The following is a 24,315-nucleotide window of genomic DNA, read 5'->3' as shown; positions in this document are numbered from 1 at the left end:
CATGAGGCAGACATATATGTAACCTAAATCATGTGTTCAATGTTCATTAGCCAATTGTTGAACAGGGATTTCAAATCTATTGAAAAATAGATCCAAAAGGGAGAGTTTCCATAATCTGTGTCCAAGTGCAACACCAACTCCATGTCAGATACACAGGAAAGCAGACAGTGTTTAAGACCTCTTATAAAATTACAGAGACAAAGGTACAAAAAAACAAAACAAACAAAAAAAACTGGAAGAAACATCTTTCAAGGGTGCCAAACCAGAGGAAATAAAGCTCTAAAGTCAACATACAATTTGCATTTTATTGCTAATTCCTGTTTGGACCAAGTTATATTCAGGAAGTCATACAGAAAGTACAAAGCCAGTTCTTATGTTCACCCAAGTCTCCAAATTGCTCTGGACCAATGTTGTTTGTTAAGCTTTTATTAAACATCTTGCTGCTGCTGCCCACGTATATGAGAATAGACCTAAAGAGTCCCTGTTCTCCATTCAGCCTTTCTCTATTGATCTTGTTCTCAAAGCGCTACAGGTCATCTATATTAGGGAGACATTCGATGAGCTAATTTAGATCCTTTGTTCTTAAGACTATCGAAGCAGCACATCATGTATATGTTCAGCCTTTCTATTAAATCGCATAGAAATCCCTATGTTTGGAAACTGGCTCAAAGAATAGTTAGCTCTATCAAATACTTGAAGTAAATCTATAAAAATAGAGACAATGTTTCCTCCTTTTTACAGGATGAGCAGGAGAACCCAGGTGCAGATTCACAGAAACAGGCAGACAGACGAATAAGAGAAAGAGATTTATTGAACCAAATAACTGAATTGATACGTAGAGAACTGAATTAGGGGAAAGGAACCAAACCAAAACCAAAAACCAAACCCCAAGAATACCAAAAAACGGAGGTCTATAAAACTGAGCTGAATCAAACAAAGCTAGCTAAAGAGAGATACTCACAATATGGGGCAATTGACAACTGAGGGGAAACAGGCTGGGGAAAACCCATAAACTGACAACAGAGGCCATGAGGCTGAAGCTGTTCAGAGGTGACAGGTTTGGTGGAGACAGTTTCTATGATTCAACAGGGACTGAGTGACTGAGCAGGGTTTAAATAGTGAACAAGAGATGTTGTGGGCAGGGGAGCTGAGTGAGCTGATTACTGCAGCTGACACTTGTTGCAGTAATCAGCTGGGAGCAGAGTGCAGGCAGGTGAAGCATGGAGTAGACAGGCAGAGAGAGACAGGCAGAGGGAGGCAAAAGCAACAGACAGGTCAAAACAGATGAAACAAAAGAGGAATGAAAGAGCAGGAAAGAGGGAAAAGGAGGAAGGGCGAGAGCTAGAGCAGGGATCGTGACACTCCTGTCCAATCAGATAATTTAATACTAGTGTGACAGCTGAGGTGGTGATGTGAATAGCCCCAAAACCAGTTTGACATACACTTAAGATAGAGCTTCAGCTGATTATTCACTGATGAGTCCAACATTTTAAGGAAATGTGACCATTTTGAGATAGTATATATCTCCAAAATTGAGCATTGCTGTTTTTCAAAGTGATTCTTGGAACTGGTTTCAGAATTAACGCTATCAGTGTGTGAGGATGGAAGGAGCCCAGTCTGGATTTCTCCCATTTGTGCTGCAGGATTCTATTCTGGGCTCTGTCCTGTTACCGTACATAATTTTGTACTGTGTTGGCGACTCAGTTGGAAACTCTAGAGAAACTACAACTCCCCCTTCCAGCGCTGTAGCATTCTGTCATTAATCTTAAATTAATTCTTAATGAAAATAGAACAAAAGCACATGGTTTTCTTGTCTAGTGTAACCTGCATGCCGGTAAGAAGGTTAAGAGTACAAGCCTCTCGGCATTTGGCTTGAAGATAAATTCACTTTTAAATACAACATTAGGAATATTGTTGGCAAATTATGATAAAAGATTGTCTTTTTACACAGGAAAAAAAACTGCTATCCTTCCATCTGTAGGAAAAAGATTTGTTTAATAAACTTGCCTGCCACTTCTTTACTATAGGGATGTAATTTACAGACACGCTGCTACCTCTGCATTTAGGCTCCGGCTCCTAGTTTCTGTTTTCATTCAGCCCTGAGGTGTATTACGGCTACAATGCTCACAACTGTATCATCTATGATACAGCCAATTGGTCTTCTATGACTGAGAGACGTGATAAGCAGCAGTATCTGTATATCTATAAAGCGTTGGTCGGAAAATTACCACCATACATCACCTTGATGTTGCTTTGGAGCCCTCGTCCACTCTTAAGTCGTTCCAGTAATTTGATGGTTCTTCATATACCTCGCATCAGGACTGATCTAGGAAAGATTGTTTTCAATATCGGTGCAGCAGACTCATGGATTTTTATTTTTTTTTGTAGTTCAACCAAAAACTAATTACTCTTGCACCTCCCGGATGCTTTTGGAAAGTGCTTAACAATCAACCAATACCTACCTTTCACCTGTTTAAAATTGATTTTACATATTGATTTGTAAGGATTTTATTGTAACTATTTTAAGAGATTTCATTTATTGATTTTGTATAATGTAATCTCAGCATCATTGAAAATGAGGGTCACCTTCAATGATTTCTCAGGGTAAAAGATTGTACATTTAGGATCTGTTTATCATCTGTGAGATTTCTTTATTTTTACGAAAAATTTACATTTAGTCGAGATTCTGAATTACTGCCTCTTAAGTGTGACTTAGTACATCAAAGTTATGGCACTATTATCTCAATTTTAATGTATTTATAATTAGTCATCTGCAATACTTCCTGAGCCCTTTTATTTGAAGGATTGGGAGCAGCTGACACTATTCAGTCAAGGTTAATATGATTTTATAAGTTCATTGTCAATTTGATTTGAAGTATTTTCTGATAACAGTCATTCGATCTTTATGAATATTACCCCCCACACTGGCACACATACTTGTAGTATCACACAGACACACACACACCCAACAATAACTGATATTTGACCCCTGTAGCTTGATCCTGCCCTCATATAACCAGGTACACACCCATCACACGGGCTAGCAAACAGCACAACAACATGAATATATATAGGCCAAGGTTACTAGTATTAATTGTAGTTCTGCTACTATTTTGTGATCAGAACTTTCCTGCACTTTGTATTGTGTTGACCTCTCTGTAGGTATCTCTGGGTGTAATTTCTGGTCACTGGCTTCCCAATATTGACTGCTATCTATGCAAATTTTGTGCCTTTCTGTCTTCTTATCTTATACTCTATAGCATTTACCCACTACCCAACTGATCAAGGAAGACAGCCACACTCCCTGAGCCTGGTTCTTCAGGCTGTTTCTTCCTGTTTAAGGGGTGTTTTTGTAATGCCTTCACTTTACTATTTGAAGTGTCCTGACATAACATATGTCGTAAAATGGTGCCCTCTAGCAGAATTGAATCAACCTGATTCCAGGATATTTTCTTAAACTAATTAGACAATGTATTTAGTTAAAATAACCATTTGCCATCATGTGCATGTTTGACTGCAGGTAATTGAATAGAGACATCTTGTGGATAAAGATAAATGGTGCACATAAGATATACATAATATGCAGTGTTTGCTTCCACAGTCTAATACACACTTTGAAAGACAAAGCAGATATTCAAATAAACATATCATAAACAGGTATGCAGAGTGGCATATAATTTTTATAAGCATAGACTGAAACAGACCCAGATATATTGTCAGTAAACCAAAACCTTCGTCATCTTCAATGTCATAAAGCTTCACTGTGTAACTTGGCTGTTTTTACTGCACATGAAAATCAAACTTTAACCAGCATGTGGGCAGAGTTTTTCCTCCACACTGGAAGGTAAATTTTAGGAAGTGATGTGTTGATTATTCATTCTTGGCCAATGGTGTCTAGCCACGATTTTCGGGTATTGACTTATGTTGAAGTAGCTGATTGGACAACATGTACCGAAGACTCTTCTGTGATTGGTCCAAGGTTGTGCGTGGTGCGCTGCCATTGGTTGGTTGTCACGGGTTTAAGAGAGTGGGCTCTTTTGGTGGGAGAGGCAGCCTGTCAGTCTCTCTGGTAAAAGCAGTGCTGGATGCACAGCTCCCCGGCTTTTGTCTCTGGTGCTGAAGACTCACGTCGTCATACAAGCAGTAATCCAAAATGAAACGAGTTTGGGTGATAGGTCTCCTCTTTGCACTTTTAGCATTTGGTAAGTAGCGGAAAGATTTGCTGTGTCGTCTCGCATTTTTTATCATTCAACGGTTTAGCTAACATTAGCCAGTATGCTAACGTGAACTTGCTTTTGTGCGTCTTCTCTTCTCATACCTGACAAGAATCTTCATTGATTTCCAAGCCGAAATTTGCTCCATTCTGAATCATAGAGGGCGTATTTATATACCGTTATCGTGTTTCTTTGAGCATCGCTGGTGTCCGTTATTCCTAATTCCCTTTCGAGAAGTTTCTAGCAGACCCATCACGTACGTTGAAGCATATCACGTTAGCTACCATCTCCATTATGAAGTGTTACTGTTGTAGAGATGCATGTCCAAATTTAGACAAAACAGCAGCCAGCCTAACGTTGCATCTGACTTATTTGGTCATTTTCATTATGTGTTTGCAGAGAATAATTCTTATTGAATCATCTTGCATGATGGACCTTTGTAGTGCCAAAAACTGTTTGTCTATCAAACCCTGGAAGCAGTCCGTGGGAGCAGTTTCATCTCTCTGCATTACTGTTACCTGCTCCGTCTGCTGGATCAGAACCAACCCAGCTGCTTTACAGGACCAATTCAGTTCATACAGTGCAGTTTCCACATGTTAAAAAGTGACTGCAGCCCCTGCATTGTGACTGAAGTGTTATTAATTCCTCAAAATGGTTTGATTTCATTCATGAGTTGTATTTGAAGTTCATGAATAGGTTAACTGCAAAAAGAACCAAAAACACATATATCCTAACACTGCAAACAGTACTATGGTATTCGCTATAGTCCTCCTAAATGTCTGGCTGGATCACGCTATAAACTGCAACTACTATTTTGGTCATAGTCAAATGTTAAAGTGCTACAAAGACATGCTTTTGCAGATACCACACACAAATTTCTGTATATTCACATGTTCTGACTGGTTGATCAGATCAAAGCAGTTGTAGATGTGTTTAAAGTGGGCAATAAACCTTTAGCATGAAAGCAAGCAATCCGTTTATGGCAGGCACTGGACACAACAGCAGCAAATAGTAAATGAGTTGTTTTTTAACCCGATAACTTTTGTCCTGACAGCTGCTGTAAAGGCAGACGATGACATTGATGTCGACGGGACCGTAGAGGATGATCTGGGGAAAAGCAGGGATGGCTCCAGAACAGATGATGAGGTGGTACAGAGGTAGGTGTCACTTCTAATATCGTTTTATTTTATATTCTACCTGCTGAGTGCACTCTGACTGTTTCTGTATCAGAAGGTTTACTCAACATTAAGTTAACAGCACAAGGTCAGCATGACCAAGCCTGAGCACACAAATGGTCAGAGCAACCCTGGAATTGTAAATGGGGACAGAGCTCTGCTGAGTTTACTGCACATCCCTTATTAGGAATAATGTGTTTTCCTAACTTCAATTTAGATTCAGATCCCCAGACAGGAGAACAGATTTTTGTGTTGTTTGTTGACAGCTGTAATTTGCTGTTGTTCATTCCCTGATCTCACCTCTATGTGCACCTGTCTTCTCTCAGAGAGGAGGAGGCTATCCAGCTGGATGGTTTGAATGCTGCTCAGATTAAGGAACTCAGGGAAAAGTCTGAAAAACATGCCTTTCAGGCTGAAGTCAACCGTATGATGAAGCTGATTATCAACTCTTTGTACAAGAACAAGGAGGTGAGTGGGGATAAATACATTTATGTACAGTCACCAGTACTGTAAGATCATTTCTTTAGAATTACTTTGATGGCATGGCCTACAAACCTAATCATCCCCTTGTTATTTTTAGATCTTCCTTAGGGAGTTGATTTCCAACGCCTCAGATGCTCTGGACAAGATCCGCTTGTTGTCTCTGACTAATGAAGATGCAATGGCCTCCAATGAAGAGCTGACCATCAAAATAAAAGTATGTACAAGAAATGTTAACATTTATTGTATATAGTAGCCTTTATTGGAAATGTAAAGAAATATTTATGTGTTAGTAATTTATCTGTATTGTTCCCATCCACAGTCTGATAAGGAGAAGAACATGCTGCACATCACTGACACTGGTATTGGAATGACCAAAGAGGAGCTTGTCAAGAACTTGGGAACAATTGCCAAGTCTGGCACCAGCGAGTTCCTCAACAAGATGACAGAGATGCAGTCTGAGGGGCAGTCTACTTCAGAGCTGATTGGACAGTTTGGTGTTGGTTTCTACTCTGCTTTCCTTGTTGCCGACAAGGTCATTGTGACATCCAAGCACAATAATGACACCCAGCACATCTGGGAGTCTGACTCAAATCAGTTCTCTGTCATTGATGACCCTCGTGGAGACACACTTGGCAGAGGAACCACCATCACGTAAGTTATTTGCATGTTAAATCACCCACACATTTGTTTCTTTTTTAATGTTGCCAGCTGCTGTTAGATGTACTGTTCCTTAGAGTAAAATTGCAATTATCAAACAACTGTCTATATAGCACTGTTTATTGGAATGTAGAAGTTGTTTAACTACAGGCTCTACTATAGAATTAGGAAAGTGGTATTCCTGTTACTACAATACTGTCAAATGTTAGAGTAGTATTGACTTTTAAACTCCCCCTAATTTTTGTCCAACTTTAGACTAGTCCTAAAGGAGGAGGCTTCTGACTATCTGGAGCTGGAGACCATCAAGAATCTTGTCAAGAAATACTCTCAGTTCATCAACTTCCCCATCTACGTTTGGGCCAGCAAGGTGATTACTCACGACATTTCCTTCCATACTTTATTTTTGTATTATGCAACTGAGAATTATGGAAATGACCAATTGCATAATTTCTTTCTCAACATTCAAGACTGAGACAGTCGAAGAGCCCATCGAGGAAGACGCTGAGGCAGCAGAGGAAGCCGAGAAAGAGACTGCCGAGGACGAGGCCGAGGTAGAGGAGGAAGAGGAAGACAAAGACAAGCCAAAGACAAAGAAGGTAGGAGGTCACTGTAGAAGTTAAGATGGACTATGTTTGCATTTATGTTTGTGTTAAAGTCATTAAGACTTCTGCACATATTGTGTCCAGTATTTTCCAAATATACAAGTTATAATCTTAAAGGTTCACAAGTACATTCAGACATGAATTGTTAGATATGTGTGAGTATTATTACACTAAGATAATATCAGAAAGTAAGCAACAACGGTGATTACCCAGCCTTTATTTAATAAAGTAGTTTGTTTAAAAGAGGTGTTTTTTTTTTTTTTTGTGATTTGTGAAAGTCTTCATTCCATGTGTTGCAGGTTGAGAAAACGGTGTGGGACTGGGAACTGATGAATGATATCAAGCCCATCTGGCAGAGACCAGCGAAGGAGGTTGAGGAGGATGAGTACACGGCTTTCTACAAGACCTTCTCAAAGGTAGGCACATCGGCAGCAGTGTAGAATGTGTGAGTTTTGCTTTGGCTCCACCAAATGTTTCATGTTATTAATTCCTACTGTGTTTTACTCTTCAACAGGACACAGACAACCCTCTGGCTCATATCCACTTCACAGCTGAGGGTGAAGTTACCTTCAAGTCCATCCTGTTTGTGCCCACTTCAGCTCCCCGTGGCCTGTTCGACGAGTACGGCTCCAAGAAGAACGATTACATCAAGGTGTGTTCTCGCAGCAGAATGTAGTATCCATTCTAAGGGATTTTATGTGCTTTGAAAGAAAAGCTATTCAATGATTCTCTTAAACACGGTTTGACAATGGCTGTTTTTCTTGCCCAGCTGTTTGTCAGGAGAGTTTTCATCACAGACGACTTCAACGATATGATGCCCAAGTACCTGAATTTCATCAAGGGAGTGGTGAGTTATTTTATTAATCATAATTAAGAGACCTCCATGTGTTAATATGAATTGCTTGGTCTCTGCTTTAATATCCTCTGCGCTGTGATTAAATGAAATTTATTTTGCCAGGTTGACTCTGATGACCTTCCTCTGAATGTGTCCAGAGAGACTCTGCAGCAGCACAAACTGCTCAAGGTCAGTTCAACATTCAGCATGAGTAAAATGTTAATTCACCACAAAGATTTTATATATATTTTTTATATCTTTTGATGCCGCATTTCTAGCTGCTATAGTTTAATATTGTATTCAATATTTAGTTCATAATAAATCAGATCCTCGCTGTATCTGTGAAGGCTTTTTTGAATTTAATTTGATACAAAAAGATAAGAAAATAATTTACATCTGGCTTTTTATAATGTAGAAGGGAGTATGTTCAGAAAAATGGGAACATAGAAGTGATTAGAATCAAGTGAAAGTTATAAAATCAATAGTCAGGTTTAGTAATAAGGAATGTGACAAATACAAGGAAAAACAAGATGGAAGAAGTCATTGCTTCTCCTGTTCCTGTTCAGGTTATCCGAAAGAAGCTGGTTCGTAAGACTTTGGACATGATCAAGAAGATCGCAGAGGAACAGTACAATGAGAAGTTCTGGAAGGAGTTTGGAACCAACATCAAGCTGGGTGTCATCGAGGATCACTCCAACAGGACCCGTCTCGCCAAGCTGCTGCGCTTCCAGACCTCCAACAGTGACACAGAGCTGGCCAGCCTGGAGCAGTATGTTGAGCGCATGAAGGAGAAGCAGGACAAGATCTACTTCATGGCTGGTACCAGCAAGAAGGAGGTGAGTGAACGTGTTTGCATTGTTTGGCCAGTTGAGATGTGCGATTGTGTTTAAACCTTGTCACATACAAATTGTGCTGAAATTCCCATCATATCTCTTATCGTCCCTCTGCAGGCTGAGTCTTCTCCCTTCGTAGAGAGGCTGCTGAAGAAGGGCTATGAGGTGATCTACCTGACAGAGCCTGTGGATGAATACTGCATCCAGGCACTGCCTGAGTTTGACGGAAAACGCTTCCAGAACGTTGCGAAGGAGGGTGTCAAATTTGACGAGAGTGAGAAGGCCAAGGAGAAGAGGGAAACCCTGGAGAAGGAGTATGAGCCTCTCACCACCTGGCTGAAGGACAAGGCTCTCAAAGACAAGGTAGAGAGCCAGTTGTCCTGTAATATTCATGGCAAGAGGGAAAAAAAATCACCAGAAGCAATAAATTTTGGATGCAGCTGCCAAGTTATGTCTGTTCTGTCAGTCAAATTATTTATTATGAAGCTGTTTGGTTTTTTTTTGGATTTTTTCCCCCTAACAGATTGAGAAGGCTGTTCTGTCTCAGAGGCTAACAAACTCACCTTGCGCTTTGGTTGCCAGCCAGTACGGCTGGTCAGGAAACATGGAGAGGATCATGAAAGCACAGGCTTACCAGACAGGCAAAGACATTTCCACAAAGTGAGTAATAATGCTCTGCTTTGTGTCTATTACAAACACTGCTTTACTATATACTTATGTCAACTCGCCTCTCTTCCTTTAGTTATTATGCCAGCCAGAAGAAAACACTAGAAATCAACCCCAAACATCCTCTCATCAAGCAGATGCTCAGCAGAGTCAGTGTAAGTTTAGCCACCATCACCTCACTCATATAAACATCTTTTGTAACAATGTCATATCATGTAATTTATTAAATTGCTCATTTTAAAAATAATAAATTAGTGCTGGACTACACTGAAAATAAAATGGTCAGAGCACTGAGCTTACTACTTTGTTTTCTTCCTGTCTTCAGGCTGATGCTGAGGACCAGACTGCATCAGACCTGGCTGTGGTTCTGTTTGAGACGGCTACGCTGCGCTCAGGCTACCAGCTAGCTGACACAAAGGCTTATGGAGACAGGATAGAGCGCATGCTCCGACTCAGCATGAATGTACCCCTGGACGAACAGGCAAGTCCACGTCAGCTCTCACATACTGTACTACTTTGGAGAAATTTGCATAGCAAATACTGTCAGTTTCCGTCTGTGTGTTTCATTGCAGTGGTGAACCCATCTAACATGTTGCTTTTACTTTGGAAATAGTTCCACTTCCTTTTTCTGTTTATTCTTAAACACTTCAACCATAAGCTCAGTCATGCTTGAAGACTGTGTGGAGACGTTCATTAAACATCACATGACTGCTCTACAGATTGAAGAAGAACCAGAGGAGGAGCCCGAAGAGCCAGAGGAGGAGCCAGCAGAGGACGACTCTGAAGACAAAGATGAAATTGTAGATGAGGATGATGATGGAGAAACGGTAAGAAGTGCTTTGCAACTGTTGCATGATGAGGATGCAAAATGGAGGCTTCATATCTGGAGTACTTACTCCTCTGGCTGTTCTTTTATTTTTCTTCTCTTGCAGGCAACAACAGACAAGGATGAACTGTGAAGCACTGAATAGAGGAGCGTGCAACATTGGAGCTGGAACCTGGACTCAAGTCTTGTTGCAGTTCCACCGTGGTCGACGTTATCCTGGGTTGGGGCTTTTTTAAGGCGAACGTTGTTTGTTTTTGTTTTTTTATTACATTCCTCATGACTGTAAATTTGTTAATATTTAACTGACCTGTTTATGGAAAGATGCGAACCTGTCTATTGATCAAATAAATGTTTCCTGGGAAAACGACATCTGTCAGTGTCTGTTTGGTGAAAAACATTGATCTTTGACTTGGATGAGTAAATTAGGAACAAACATTAGCTACACAGTGATCCTTAATTAATGGATTTTAATTGAGCGTAAGTGAATTAGATTTGATACATTTGGATGATAACTAACATCTGTGTACAACTGATTGTCAGATACGGAGTACTTTCAGTTAGTACTTTTGTCAACTTCTCCTAATGCGACACAGAATCTTTTTGATCAGATTCAAAACCACTGAAGAATTGATTAATATGCCAAAGAGAACAAGCAAAATACTGCAGAGTGGTTTGTGCTGCCTTTTTTGTTGTGCTCTGAACCCTTCCTACTTTTAGGCAGATTTTCTTAAGTCTTTTTTTTTTTGAAAATGGATTTTGAGAACATGTTTTATGTGAATCACTCAACCTTGAATCAGTACACCTCCATTGAATTTTCCTCTCCCCACAGAAAACCATATATTTAGCCATAGATATCACTTCATTCTCATTCACTTTAAACAGAATTCTTACTACAAGCCATTATTCCATCAGCTGTGCTTGAACCTAGCAAAAACATCCCTAGTAAAGTCTCCTGCTTTATCTATAGTGTTAAGTATATACAGTTAATTTATACCAGTAGTTGGGGCTACTGCTGGCTGTTCTGACCTGCTGGACTCCCAACTGTAGGTGTCTATGCATCTGCTCCTGACCTGCACAAAAGGATGGAAAAGCAGAGCTGTAAGTTTGTAAACCATTTTTTAGTTGTATGGAAATATGAATTTTTCGTTGGTGATTTTGTGTGAGTTCAGACTTAAATGATTTAGGATTCATGCGGAGGTGCTTTTAAGGAAAATACATGCTTTAGGACATTGCGCGTCATTCTATTGTGTCCCACTGTCTATTTACTTTTCTATTTCACAGATTTAATTGGGGAAAATGTGCATAAAAATCCCTCACATGTCAGAGAGAACTGAAGACTGCACCTGTGGTTTCTTTACAGCATCCCTATAGAGAGCAATCTTGCTGCTAAGGCTTCATACAGTGAATGTTTTCTAAGTGCATACTGTACAATATGTCTTCACTGAGACTGTTGCAGTTTAGCAACACATTTACTTTCATTTGTAGGAAGTGAGCAAAATCAATACTGTTTCCAGTGGGGAGGCAGTTTCTCCAGGTAAGACTCACTCAGCTATTGACAGAATTGTTGGATGCTGCGGTTTCACTTTTCTTGCTGTTGCATGTCAGTCACAGAGAATGTCTGACTACAACTCTTAAGTCTGGAGCCAGGTGTTAGTGGGATAATCTATTTGCACAGTCTGGGAGCAGACCTGCTCTCATGCCAAAGAACACAAACTGCTCCCAGTAGTACTTTGGCTATACCCAGTAGTTTACTGGGAGAGCTGGCGGTGAACACAAACCAAGGGAGAAGGAAAGGATGGGGCCTTAGTGGATCCAAAAATCTGTCTTTATAGTAGAAACCCAAAACCCATTCATGTTTTTGTTATCCACAGAGAGTGATTATCTTTACCAGTCTGTGAAAATTGACAGTCATCCAGGTAATCCTTAGAGGTGCAGTAGAAAACAATTGGACATTTCCTTTTGGTTTTCAGTTCATTTCACCTCTGATCCAAAAGGGGGAGCTGGCTCCTCAAGACAATGCTCAGCAGCATCTAAAAGATAAGGAACACTTTTTGAGTACAGCAATGAATAGATTGTAGACAAAGTAGACAGGAGGTTTTAGAGAAAAATGAATGAAGCCATCTTTGTTAAACTGCAACAACCATCTGTAAACACATCAGGGCATCGACACCGCTTACCACGTACTTACAATGCAGTCTTGAGATCTCTCCCCAGAAATTTTCACCACCGTAAACATCTTGTTTTAATCCCTGGCCTGGCAATTTCACAACTATTCATACCTCAAGGCATGTAAGGCCATAAATGGGGTATTAGCAATGACACTTGAGGGTGACAATATATAAATGTGATTCCCCTTCATTCTCTTAAAACTAAGAAAACCTGTTCGATGAGAATTGAAACATCTTTAAGAACGAGAAAGTGAAGTCCAGTTCCCTTCTACTGAATCACTCGGGTTACTATACTGACCTGATTATTTTCCATTCAACATAGCTTCAAAGAAAGGCAAAGGTTTAATCTCTACTCGTGCTGGAAACTGTACGGTTAACATCTTTTATCAGCAGTGCCTCTGTGTGGTTTGTTAACAACTCTGAAATCCGATAAGAGCAAATAGTTTGGACTTATCTCAGTATCTCTCTGCTTGAAAGTTGAAAGGCAGAGCTCAGCAGAGAACAGTGTTATCATGGTTTACATAATGTCTTTCCTACAATAAAACACATAGAAGCACAGAATTACTTACCTATAAAGATTATTTCACACGTTTGCTAGTTATGTGAAATATGACCTCCAGACACTGCATTTTTATACCGAGAGAAAAAAAATGTTTTATCTCTTTACCATCTCCTTAAGAGTGATGGTGTTTTACTCTTCCCTGCTGCAGTGATTTAATGAATTGTTCGTTTTACATCATGGGCTAATCTCATGTTATGTTGGCCAAAAGCTCACAGGGAACATGTTTCTCCATGTTTCTAACAAGGTTGAATAACACAGATCATGTACATAGCTCTGATATTTAATGGAAGATCAGAATGATTTATCACACCTTAAACATGTAAAGAGAAAACACGTCCAACTGTATCTTAGTGTTGCAACAATACATTGTAATACAACTTCATGTCCAGTAGGTGGCACTGCCGCCCACATTTAGAGCACATGAGTGGAGCAGTTAATGTTTTAAAGTAATGCACACTCACCATGTATCAGCAGTACAATATGTACAGATTTAAAGCTTTGTAAACGTATGAAAAATAATCTGTACAGCCTTCTGAATGCTGACACAATGGCTTTATTTTGGTTTATATCTTAAGACTTCCAAAGTTTACACCTACATCTTTAGTGGAAGCAGCTACAGAAACTCCTTTGGATCATAATGTGCATCTGTTGTACTATAACCCAACAAAGAATATTTCATTTAGAGATCAACACGGCATTATATCCACTTACTCGGCACACATTATTTAAGGCTATGCAATGGAGATAAAAATAATTACAAATCTGTTGCTCTCTCTCAACAGATGTCAGCCTTGTCCCTGTGCTTGTAGTGGCAGCGACAGTGTGCCATGTTGCACACTTCAGTTACCTCATCGCTTCCATCCACACATCCTCCTTTAAATACCCTCTGCAATGAAAATCAAGTTCTTGACATTGTTAGCATGTCCATATGGTGCTTTTTTTTAACCTACTGGAAGACATATCATGAGCAAAACAAGCAGTCAGCGCCATCACCGAGCATTTCCACCTTGAAACCGGAGTGTGCTGATGACAGCCTCAAAAACAGATTTTACGGTTTCATACATAACAAACCTGAGGAGCAACTCCTGTCAGCTTGCAGGGTTTCATTATTCAGAATCTGTTTCTGGTCCAACATTACAACCTGTCACTGTGCAGCTAAGACTAATTTTATGTTTTTGAGCCGACCAACAATGTAGAGTTACATCTAAGCCAGAATGTTATTATTTCCATTGTAGAAAAACCCTTCAAATGCATAACTTTGCTACACAGATCAGTTTTTAGGGGTTAAATCAAGGTGAACAGCAGAGGCCAGTACCTGCTTGCATATGAACCACATGTGTACATTGTTCAACTTTACATTTTACACTCTTCAGTCTTGAAATTCTTTGCATTTTGAAGTGTAATCAGCTGCAGGCTCCGTTGGTCTGTTGAGAAGCATTGGGCAGAAACAATCTTGAGGATCTATGGTTCAGAGGGCAGGGTTGATGCACAGAGCATATTTTCTGCAGCTGACTCTTACTGTAGCTATCATGACGAGTCTGCACTGCACACATTCAAATAAAACCTCTGCGACACACAGTCTCATAGCGCTGCTGAATGGTGAGCTCGAAAGCTAGCAGCTAACCAGCAGCAGTGCAAAGCTACAGGTCATCTCATCGGCGTGGTCCCCTATGTTCACCAGAGTGAGAAAATGTTGTGCCTTCTTAATAAAGGGTGACAGATATGGGCCAGATGAGGGGGAGGGGTCTCATAGTGGAGCCACAGAGGACTGATAACCATGGCAGATAGTAGCTGTACTCCTTCACTGGGTCTTATTTCCTCAAGTGATTCCTTCCTGCTAACCTGCCCTCTGCTGTCTGCTTTCAAATTCCAACACAACATGATAATCTGTGCAACATGGCACACATACAGGAGGGCTGTTTTACAGTCTGGAGGGTGTTGCATGCAGTAGCAGTTGTAGCACCGTGTGTCCTGATCAAAACACTGTAAGCTCAAATCATCCAAACAAAGGCTCGTGTCTGTCCTTCAAACCACGACTAAATGATGGCGGCATAATGTCCTCTGTTATTCCTTCTGAAGCCACATACCATTTGTTCTTTGTGCCAGTTTATCTCTGTATGTCTTGCCACGAACACATGGTCTTAATTTCATCATTCCTTCCCCCCTTATTTTGCTCTGTTTCTCTTTGTGCTGTAGAGCGCTTTGGATCAACTCTGTTGTGTGTTTAGAGTGTATTGTGAGAACTGTAGTGTTTAAGGTCTAAATTTTAGCTGCTATTCACAGATCATTATTTTCAAAAAAAAATGTATGATCTGACTATTTGTCACTGCTTTTCCATATGAGGCACACACACTATAGATATGAAGTCTGATGAGTATCACACAATCTTTTTTACTGAATATGTCATTCTGTAATGAAACTTTCTCTTGGCGTACAGAACATGCCCGAGAGTCACAATGTTCTGAAAGGTCCCATGACATTAAAATATGCAGCAGATTTATTAATTTTTCTCCCGCTGGAAGGAAAAATGGGCTGGTGCCGTTAAAGGGACAGTCACTTTATAATGAGCTTTTGTCTGAAAGCTATTAATTGCTCTTTTATTTCATTAATAATTTGGAAATTAGTAGGCTGTAATATGATTTGATCCAAAGAGTAGTATATGGTATATATATCCTGAATACTGTGGTTATAAGATTATAATTATCATATATATGATCCATATTTTATCATAATTGATCTGTGTTAGGACATTTTTGTCTGTATATACATTATTACATGCAGCTTTTTAAAAAATATGTCTTCTTTGTATATCCTCATTTTATTATATTATGATATTGTGAAATATTGTAAAGTCATTCTGTGCAAATAGAAGCTTACTACTAGACAGAAGACATGCTCTTAGGATATTTGATCTCGTCTCTCTCAGTGAAAATCGATCTCTGACTGATTGAGCCTACCGGAGGGCTTCTCTTTCCCATCATTTGTATTTTGCGACTGACTGCAGTTTCTGCGCTGCTGCTGCTCATACGCAATCCCTGGATAGGTGGTTGCCATGGATTCCTGGGTCACATGCGTGGGTTTCCTATAGCCAGAAGCAGCAGAAGATGCTTGGACCAAAAATCCAGAGCCATTTTCATTCAAGAAAAAGAGAGGATCCGCTGTGGATTACTTGCTGACTGGGTGGACTGGCTACACCCGTCTGCTCATTTCAGGCTTTTTTTTTCCCCCAGAAAAAAAACAACAAAATCTCCTGTGTCCTCTTTTGATCATTTCAAATTCGCAGCAAACCGGTTTTGTTCACATCCATAGACTGATCACAGGAATGAGTATAGAAATTCCTGAAGGACTGACGGAGCTGTTACAGAGCTTTACCGTGGAAGTATTGAGGAATCAGCCCAGGGATTTGCTCGAGTTTGCGTTACAGTACTTCACCCAGCTGAAGGACAGCAAGACCAAAGAGGCCTCCTTTGGCAATGACCAAAATTCGGCCCCACGACCAGGAAAAGCGGTCAATTTCATTGACGAAGCCATGCAGATCGATTCGGAAAACGGAGAGGAGGAGGAGGACGACGATGACGAGGAATTCATAGGTGGGCTATGAGATTTATACTACGTCAGGCAGACAGTGAGCGTGAATGCGGGTGATTTTTATGTATTTGTGATTCTAAGCATGTATGGCTGCTGTGTGTCGGAGGATGAGGACCACAGTGGTCGCAGTGATGCTCCGCCGCTCGCCTGCCTGCATCCAGCAACTCTGTCATTCTCCTTATATGGTCAGAGAGGCTGACTGATGCTCCATGTCTTGATCTTCATCTCAACACACGTTTCTGTGATAAAGACTGCCTCAAAGGACAGCGGCTGCACAATCAAACGACAGTGTTCTGTTTGCTTCTTTTCCCTAAAAAAATCCCAGCACATTTGGCTCATTTGAATATTTTCTGTTGCAGGTGTAGGCCTGTCGGGCCTGTACCCTTATTAGCTCAAATAGGAGAAATATGACAAAGCAGACAAAGGTAGAGAGTAAAAGCTCTGCTGTATGGTACAAGCAATGCACAATGTGACTTTGACAGCCCTACATTATTTAGTGTTTCCTAAAGTATTTAACACAATGGCCGGTGAAGGATTGCAATGAGATGCAGCAGCAGCAGCAGCATCATCCCAGAGCTGTGACACAGCATCCCAATGAGAAGTGGGGTCTGCAAGACTGGCTGCAATGGTTATATAAGGACAATTATGCCACATTCAATTGCTAAATTATTTGTTGGGTCATATCCCATCACACCTCTGCTGTCTCTATGATATTTCAGTGAGCACCCCAGTCAACAGTCTCTGGCAGCTATTAATGGATGACACCTCCTTTCTAATGTAGATTTTATACCGACCTATTGTGTAGGAGCTTGGCACTTTTAGCTCTGTTTTACATTTGAATTTTATTCTCATTTAAATTTCATTCGAATCCACTTCAGAGCAGCTGTCCTTATTCAGGTTCTGCACAGATTAATTTGGATCCTTAATGAGCGCAGAGGACTACACATGGAGCCTACTGCTGTAGATTCAGAAACACAGTGACCCTTTCCAGTAATAACTGAGCTTCTGTCAGTTTAATGCGTGTTTCATTTTGCTTTGCAGCCCCAGTGATAAACAGATTCATCAGAAGAGCATCAGGTGAGTTATCATTTGCTGCCTATTAGAGTTGGCTGTTAAAAACATCTTTTGTCCAAAGGAAATCTCTGGACAGTGTCAATGCTGAAAACACAAAAAAACTTATTTGATAGATGAACTCTGAGGCTGCGTCACATTTGCTCCAGCAGGAGTGATACTAAAGTATTTTTCCATCTGTCTTTCATTACTGTCTTCTTCATGTTATAACAGTGCTGATTTATTGGAGCTGTGAAAGCATTTGTCACGAGTCTGGTTAATAAAGTCAGTCAGCGATGCAGGTTGGGAGACAGATCAGGACAAATGGTGCTGCTAAAAATCACATCTTACTTATTGTAATAGTAAGGTTTTAGCTTCACAAGAAAACATTTGCTGTAGTTGGATTGATGGATGCATGTTTGTTTATATAGAAAGTGTGAGAATTATCCATTATAATTTAAGTATATTTCTTACCTTTTCTCAACAACTACATAAGCTTCGCTTACACTGCACACTGTAGGGTTCATTTATTTTTTTCAGTTTATGGCTAGGTTATTCCATGTAAGTTTGTTACTGTTACCATATCTTGATGTTAAACAATAGAAAGGAAATGTGATGTGAGAACCCCTCAAATCCCCATTATTAAGATGAGAAAAGTGGTATTTTTGAAAGATTTATCCCATGAATTGGTGCTAAATCATTCTTTTTTTTGACTGAGATGAAATTCTGTGCTGTGGGCCACCTGAATATGAACATTTATTTTTCAGACTTTGTGTACGATGTCTGTTTTTTTCCCCAAAATCTGTATTTATAAATGTGTATATTGTGTGACACACATGGTGGACAGCTGCACCATCTCTGAACAAAACACACGTTTCACACAGTAATAAGCATTTTTATGAACACCATCTTACACAACAGGCTGCAACCACCAATCAGACACGTTCGACATTCACACTGTCGCTAGTTGCATTAATAAAATGAGACATGCAAGATATTCAAATATCTTCAGAATGCAACCAAAGACAAAAACAATAGACACAGACAGACAATAGACACAGTAAATGCTGCTCATCAAAATGACAAGTTTAAACGCCATTCATTTGTTGATCTCTATCTTGCAGTTTGTGCTGAAGCGTTCAATCCTGATGAAGATGATGAGGACAAAGAGCCAAGGGTAAACGAAGTCACCTGTCACAATTGTCTAGTTTACAGTTTCAGTTGAATCTGACAAACATTAAAGATGGTAGCTCTGAATCGGAATAAAACGTTGAACAGTATGACACCTTCTGAGAGATTATACCACTTCACAGGACTGTGTTTTATCTTGCAGGTCACCTACCCAAAAACTGATGAGCAGAGACAGAGACTACAGGAAGCATGTAGGGACATTCTTCTGTTCAAGAATTTGGATCCAGTGAGTGGTTTATTCCATAAGCACTCTGTACTCCCTTGGTTTCTGCCCTGCCATCTCTTCAATTACACAAAGGAGAACATGGCCTACAGCCAGCAGCTTTTTCCCCCTGTATGCTCAGTGTGCTATGCATGACTTGTAGAGAGTTTTCAGTAGCTGAAACAGAACATGGTGGATTCTGGACAATTGCTTCAGATGTCTGACTGCCATTTTTTTATTTGTATTTTATTTTTTTTTGCCATCATAGGAAGAGATGTCTCAGGTGCTGGACGCCATGTTTGAGAAGTTCTGCACAGAAGGGGAGCACATCATTGATCAAGATGACGATGGGGACAACTTTTATGTTATTGAAAGGTAATGATTCATGTTGCTTTCACAATATTACTCACTCTTTTAAAGAAAGAAATCAGATCATAGATTGTTACAAATTAAACTCGGTAACATAGTCTGACTGACAGATGTAGATCACAGATGTAAGCCTGCTTTCTCTGCCCCTTTTTGCTATTTTTGTGTTACTCCCTCACTTGCCATGGGGAAACAATAACAACAGACACCAGACTACAACTTCAATGCTGAAAATTTTGAATTTTGATGAAGGCTTGGATGGTTGTTAAGCACCACTGCTTGTCTTTTGTGTTTTTTTTCTGTAATGAATTAGCCAGTTTAATGACAGTACTGGCTTCTCTGCATGCAAATGTTCTGCCAGAACAATTTCTCTGTGGCTATTTTGCAGTGGCACTGTTGTTACATCCATTGCTTAGCTGTGCTCAGGATGATTGATTTTAAGAAATACAAATGAGCCGGAGTGTTTTTCTCCCATAACAGAATGAGACAGAGGTGCAGCCAGACCATTCTGTGTTGCAGAGTTCTGTGTTGCAGAATAGTGTGGCTATGTGAGACTCTTTGTAAAGTAAACCCTAAAGCTTTTCTTAAAGATCATTGAAAACACCAATATGCAGTTGTTACACTTTGATATTTTTTTCTGATTGATTATTTTTTTTCTCTTCACTTTCCATTCAGTGGGACGTTCAACATTTTCGTGAAGGTTGATGGCACGGACAAGCTGGTAGGCTGCTATGACAACAGAGGCAGCTTTGGAGAACTGGCGTTGATGTACAACACCCCCAGGGCAGCCACAATAATCGCCACCTCGCCTGGAGCCCTTTGGTGCCTAGTGAGTAAACTGTCACATCCTCCTGTAAGAGCACAGTTGGGTCCTTACTCGGATTTTATAACATGCTGTGCTGCCAGTTGTTGAGATTTGAATAAACACACAGGTTGTCTGTGGCAGAGTGAGATCACAATATCCAAGTGGGACACACTGGATGCAGCAAAAACTTAGAGGACACTAATCATACCTCTGGATATGATGAAGCATGTTCTTCAGTGCTTATAGTAAACTAGTGAGTGCAAAAACATGTATATTTATGATTGTTAAAGTATTTGGGTTTTGTGGCTCAGCACAAACAAACAAACTTGTCTGTTTTAGCAAAATGTGAGATGTGCTGACACCATCCCAGAGCAGACACATGTCAAGGTTAAAACATTTCATGGCTATGATCCTAATAAAATAAAATTTCAGTTAAAAGGTATTTTGTTTCAACAGCACAAAACTGCTTTATAAATAGTGGCCATAACAGCTGCTGTGAATATTCCTTTGCTACTGGATTTGGTTCTGTGAAGCAGTTTATTAGCTGATGACTCAGTGAGGGTCGTGTCCTTAAAACGTGGGTACCAGCGTTGTTATGTTGTCTCTGTGCAGACGGGTTAGGTTGCTGCTGTATCTCCTGTTGAATTGAACATTTGTAATGTGCGTTTAGGTCTGTGAACAAGCAGGAAGGTCTGTTCAACCAACAATCAGATGAGGCAGAGGAGGCACTGTGCTGAGCAAACAGTCGACTGGAGTGGGTCTTTAAGATTGTAATTAAACGTGTAAGTAGTTAAACTTATGACAGCCTGGTCGGATATTAAATCTGCAACAGTGTGAGTCTGACCACTTCGCTGTGGGATTAGGGCCTTGTTTGCTTGTTTAGGAAAAGAGAAAAGATTTGCCCGCTAGAGGGCGCTGTAGTCAGCTGCATATGTCCCCAACAGTGCCACTGCATGCTGTCAGCTCACATTATGTACGTTCATCATTTGTGTTTTCTTCCAAAATTATATATCACTGAGCGATTTCTAGAGGTTTGTCTCTGAAAGCAGCAGAATGCCACTTGGCTGCTGTTGCTCTGCTTAGTAAAATCTGGCTAACAGTGACTCCTGCTGCAAAATGTTGTTTCATGTGAATTATTGTCTGGTGAATGGATGCCAGAACAGTCTGGAACTGTATTTAAAACCTAAAAATCCTGATGGTGCCTGATTTTCATCTGTGATGTTTGTTATTATTTCTCTGATACCAAGGCTCATGATGTGTCATCAGAAAAACGGTTTTACTTGTTGGTGACACCGAATAGTCCCGAGAGGAGATTCCACCAAGCACCAGTTTGATCAGACTGACTTTGGCTCGGTTGGGCAACAGAGATAGCAGGAACAAATTATTGGAGTATACAGGAGAAAAGAGAGGGCTTTTGATATAAAAGATACTCAAAAATGTTTCCTTGACATTTACGCCGATACATGTCGCAACTGAGGGGGAAGAATTGTATCTTTAAACAGGACTTTCTGCTCTTAAGTATAAATCTGTGTTTCAGGATCGTCTGACATTCAGGAGGATCATAGTGAAGAATAATGCCAAGAAGAGAAAGATGTACGAGGCGTTCATCGAAACACTACCGCTGCTTACATCGTTAGAGGTTAAGATTTGCTTCACTGTCCAGCATAAACAAAGTGCATGATACATTTACAGTAAAAAGTTGCCAACCAAATATCCTTTCATCCACAGCTGTCAGAGAGAATGAAGGTAGTAGACGTGCTATCCACCAGGGTGTACAGTGATTCACAGCAGATTATTGCTCAGGTGATGAATCGGTTCTTTGATAGCTTTTTAAAAATTGTCTCCTTTTATCCACTTTTCGTCTTTTACAACTACCTTATCGCTTTGTTTTACAGGGTGATTTAGCAGATTGCTTCTACATTGTTGAGTCTGGCCAAGTTAGAATCACCATGAAAAGAAGCCGGGTATGTTTGCTAAATTGGTCTTAAATATTTTTTAAGGGTGTAAACAACCCTATGATACCAGAATACATTGGCGTTTTCTCACATCCTTTAATGCGTGCTTCTTTCCTGCCAGACAAAAAAAGACCAGGAGGAAGAGGAGGTGGATATCACCACATGCTCAAGGGGCCAGTATTTTGGGGAGTTGGCTCTTGTCACAAACAAACCCAGAGCTGCATCTGCCTACGCTGTGGGGAGTGTCAAATGCTTGGGTACATTTTGTGCAATTTTACATTCAATCAACCCTTTCCTAGTGCACCAGTTATTATTCTCCCTAAATAATGTCCGCCTCTGTTCTTCGTTTTCTTTTGACAGTCATGGACGTCAAAGCCTTCGAGAGATTGCTAGGCCCGTGCATGGACATCATGAAGAGAAACATTGCTAACTACGAGGAGCAGCTGGTGACCCTGTTTGGAAGTAGCCCTGAGATTGAGCAACAAAGTGCATGAGGTGATTCCAATGGACCTTGAAATGGGGAAAAAAAAGGCTTGTATGGATGTTTTCCCCATAATCACTAAAACAGCTTTTCTTACAAGAAATGTGAATATCCACCACACTACAACATTTGAGTGTCAGATATTTAAAACAGACTAGGTCAGATTCCCACGTGAGGCGAGGTTCAGTTTAGTAGAGTTTGCCACAGAACGCTGAGACTGAAGTAAGCCAAAGCGGAGTTGCTTAAAGCTTGTTTAAATGACATTTCTCACGACTCTCACCTTAAAAATGTAACTGTGCATTTTACTTGTCAGTGTCAGGTGCATTATTTGTTTGTAAATTGAACACTTTTGTTAACTTTTCACCTTTTCTCCACAGTGTTATAGCTACACCTACAGTATGATATCGTTTGTAAATTTCTAAACATCATTTGTTCAAATCAGATGCCAAAGCTAATTTCTTACTGGACAATTTTGAGCGATTATGTCACATTTTCTTGTGCACTGGTATGAGAGCCCCGACCTGAGAAAGGACAAACAGTTTTTAAATGAACAACATCTTTCTCATTTTGATTACAACAGAATGTAGACTTGGCAGTACCTTAACATTTTTACAAAAATACGTTTCTGTTTAGTGTGACATTGAATCCCTTGAATACATGCTCATAAACTATTTCATTGTTGGTAAGTGTTTGTGGCTGTTAGCCTAATACTATGCTTTTACAACAAAGCAGACTTCAGAGAGATAGCTGATAGTTTTGTAAGAATATACAACACATTGCTGTACAATTTTAAAACTGAGTATTTACTGTTACGATATAGGCCCACTTTTAACTGAATAAGTTGCCCCACTAGATTGTAGTCATTATATGCGATGTCTGAAGACAATTGATTTTTCTGTGTTTTAATGTAAAATTTAGGTCATACTGTTTTTGTGTGGGTGAAACATACATTATTAAGACATTCATTATTGCTGTCTACCTCTGCCAACAACATATAATGTTTCCATTCAACAGAAATATAAAGTGGGTTCTTTCTTCTTCTTCTTCTCTCTCTCTCTTTTTAAATTAACAATTGAAGTCTTCTGTATTTGTCTGCAGCTTAAATTTAAATTAAAAACTCGGTTTAAACATGCTGGTTTTATTTCCCCCTCCTCGTTGTACTGGTAATTTTTGAAGGCAAAACCACAATACTGGCTAAAAGTACTGTATGTTTCACTTTTCATGTAAATAAAGAACATTTTATATCTGTGTGTCACATAATTATTTTTTTCAATGAAGCAAAGGCACACTTTCAAGGCTTTTCATTCAATATTTGGTCACTCATTCACCATTCTTTCATTCATTCATTACCCTAAGAGTCATTCATTAGATGTTCATTCAGTAGATCTTGTACTTAGAGAGTTAAAACAAGGACTCACTTACAATGGTGAGGAAATAATCTAAAAAAAAAAGTGTACATGTAGTTCTTATGTAGTTGCAACATTGCAGAGAAAAAAAATAATCATGTATTGTTACTGTTATTGCCAATCAGCTGTTACTGGGTAGTAACAGGCATATACTTTCATCCAATGATAGGATGATAAACAAACTAGCTCCCGCCTTCCTTGTTTTTCTCAAACCTATCGACCAATAGGCGATTAAGATTGTTGTTATCGA

General features: G+C 39.8%; 2 protein-coding genes and 1 long non-coding RNA gene across 3 annotated transcripts; 2 read left to right on the top strand and 1 right to left on the bottom strand.

Moving 5' to 3' along the window:
* The first annotated feature begins 4,035 nt into the window (after nucleotides 1–4,035).
* Nucleotides 4,036–10,658, top strand: hsp90b1 (heat shock protein 90, beta (grp94), member 1). The gene is made up of 18 exons (XM_022206651.2): nucleotides 4,036–4,202; nucleotides 5,269–5,371; nucleotides 5,716–5,857; nucleotides 5,970–6,086; nucleotides 6,192–6,523; nucleotides 6,785–6,896; nucleotides 6,997–7,125; nucleotides 7,431–7,547; nucleotides 7,646–7,783; nucleotides 7,901–7,978; nucleotides 8,090–8,155; nucleotides 8,533–8,802; nucleotides 8,917–9,162; nucleotides 9,323–9,459; nucleotides 9,542–9,620; nucleotides 9,791–9,946; nucleotides 10,185–10,292; nucleotides 10,398–10,658. Exons 1-18 carry the CDS (start codon nucleotides 4,154–4,156, stop codon nucleotides 10,422–10,424), a joined length of 2,406 nt encoding a protein of 801 aa, XP_022062343.1. The 5' UTR covers nucleotides 4,036–4,153; the 3' UTR covers nucleotides 10,425–10,658.
* Nucleotides 10,477–16,097, bottom strand: LOC110959690 (uncharacterized). Its single transcript, XR_002596245.2, has 2 exons — nucleotides 15,979–16,097; nucleotides 10,477–12,321 (listed from the first exon to the last, which is right to left on the bottom strand). It is a non-coding gene; the product is annotated as an uncharacterized LOC110959690 (long non-coding RNA).
* Nucleotides 16,098–16,102: 5 nt separating this feature from the next.
* Nucleotides 16,103–23,903, top strand: LOC110959689 (cAMP-dependent protein kinase type II-beta regulatory subunit). Its single transcript, XM_022206652.2, has 11 exons — nucleotides 16,103–16,611; nucleotides 17,651–17,686; nucleotides 18,784–18,836; nucleotides 18,993–19,076; nucleotides 19,321–19,427; nucleotides 20,094–20,247; nucleotides 21,761–21,862; nucleotides 21,952–22,026; nucleotides 22,119–22,187; nucleotides 22,300–22,435; nucleotides 22,539–23,903. The coding sequence occupies exons 1-11, from the start codon at nucleotides 16,344–16,346 to the stop codon at nucleotides 22,670–22,672; spliced, it is 1,218 nt and encodes a 405-aa protein (XP_022062344.1). The 5' UTR covers nucleotides 16,103–16,343; the 3' UTR covers nucleotides 22,673–23,903.
* The last annotated feature ends 412 nt before the right edge of the window (nucleotides 23,904–24,315 follow it).

Source organism: Acanthochromis polyacanthus, chromosome 8 (assembly GCF_021347895.1).
Source record: "Acanthochromis polyacanthus isolate Apoly-LR-REF ecotype Palm Island chromosome 8, KAUST_Apoly_ChrSc, whole genome shotgun sequence".
Lineage (NCBI taxonomy): Eukaryota > Metazoa > Chordata > Actinopteri > Pomacentridae > Acanthochromis > Acanthochromis polyacanthus.
The sequence above is the reverse complement of the archived record's forward strand: the minus strand, read 5'-3'. Positions and strand labels throughout refer to the sequence as shown.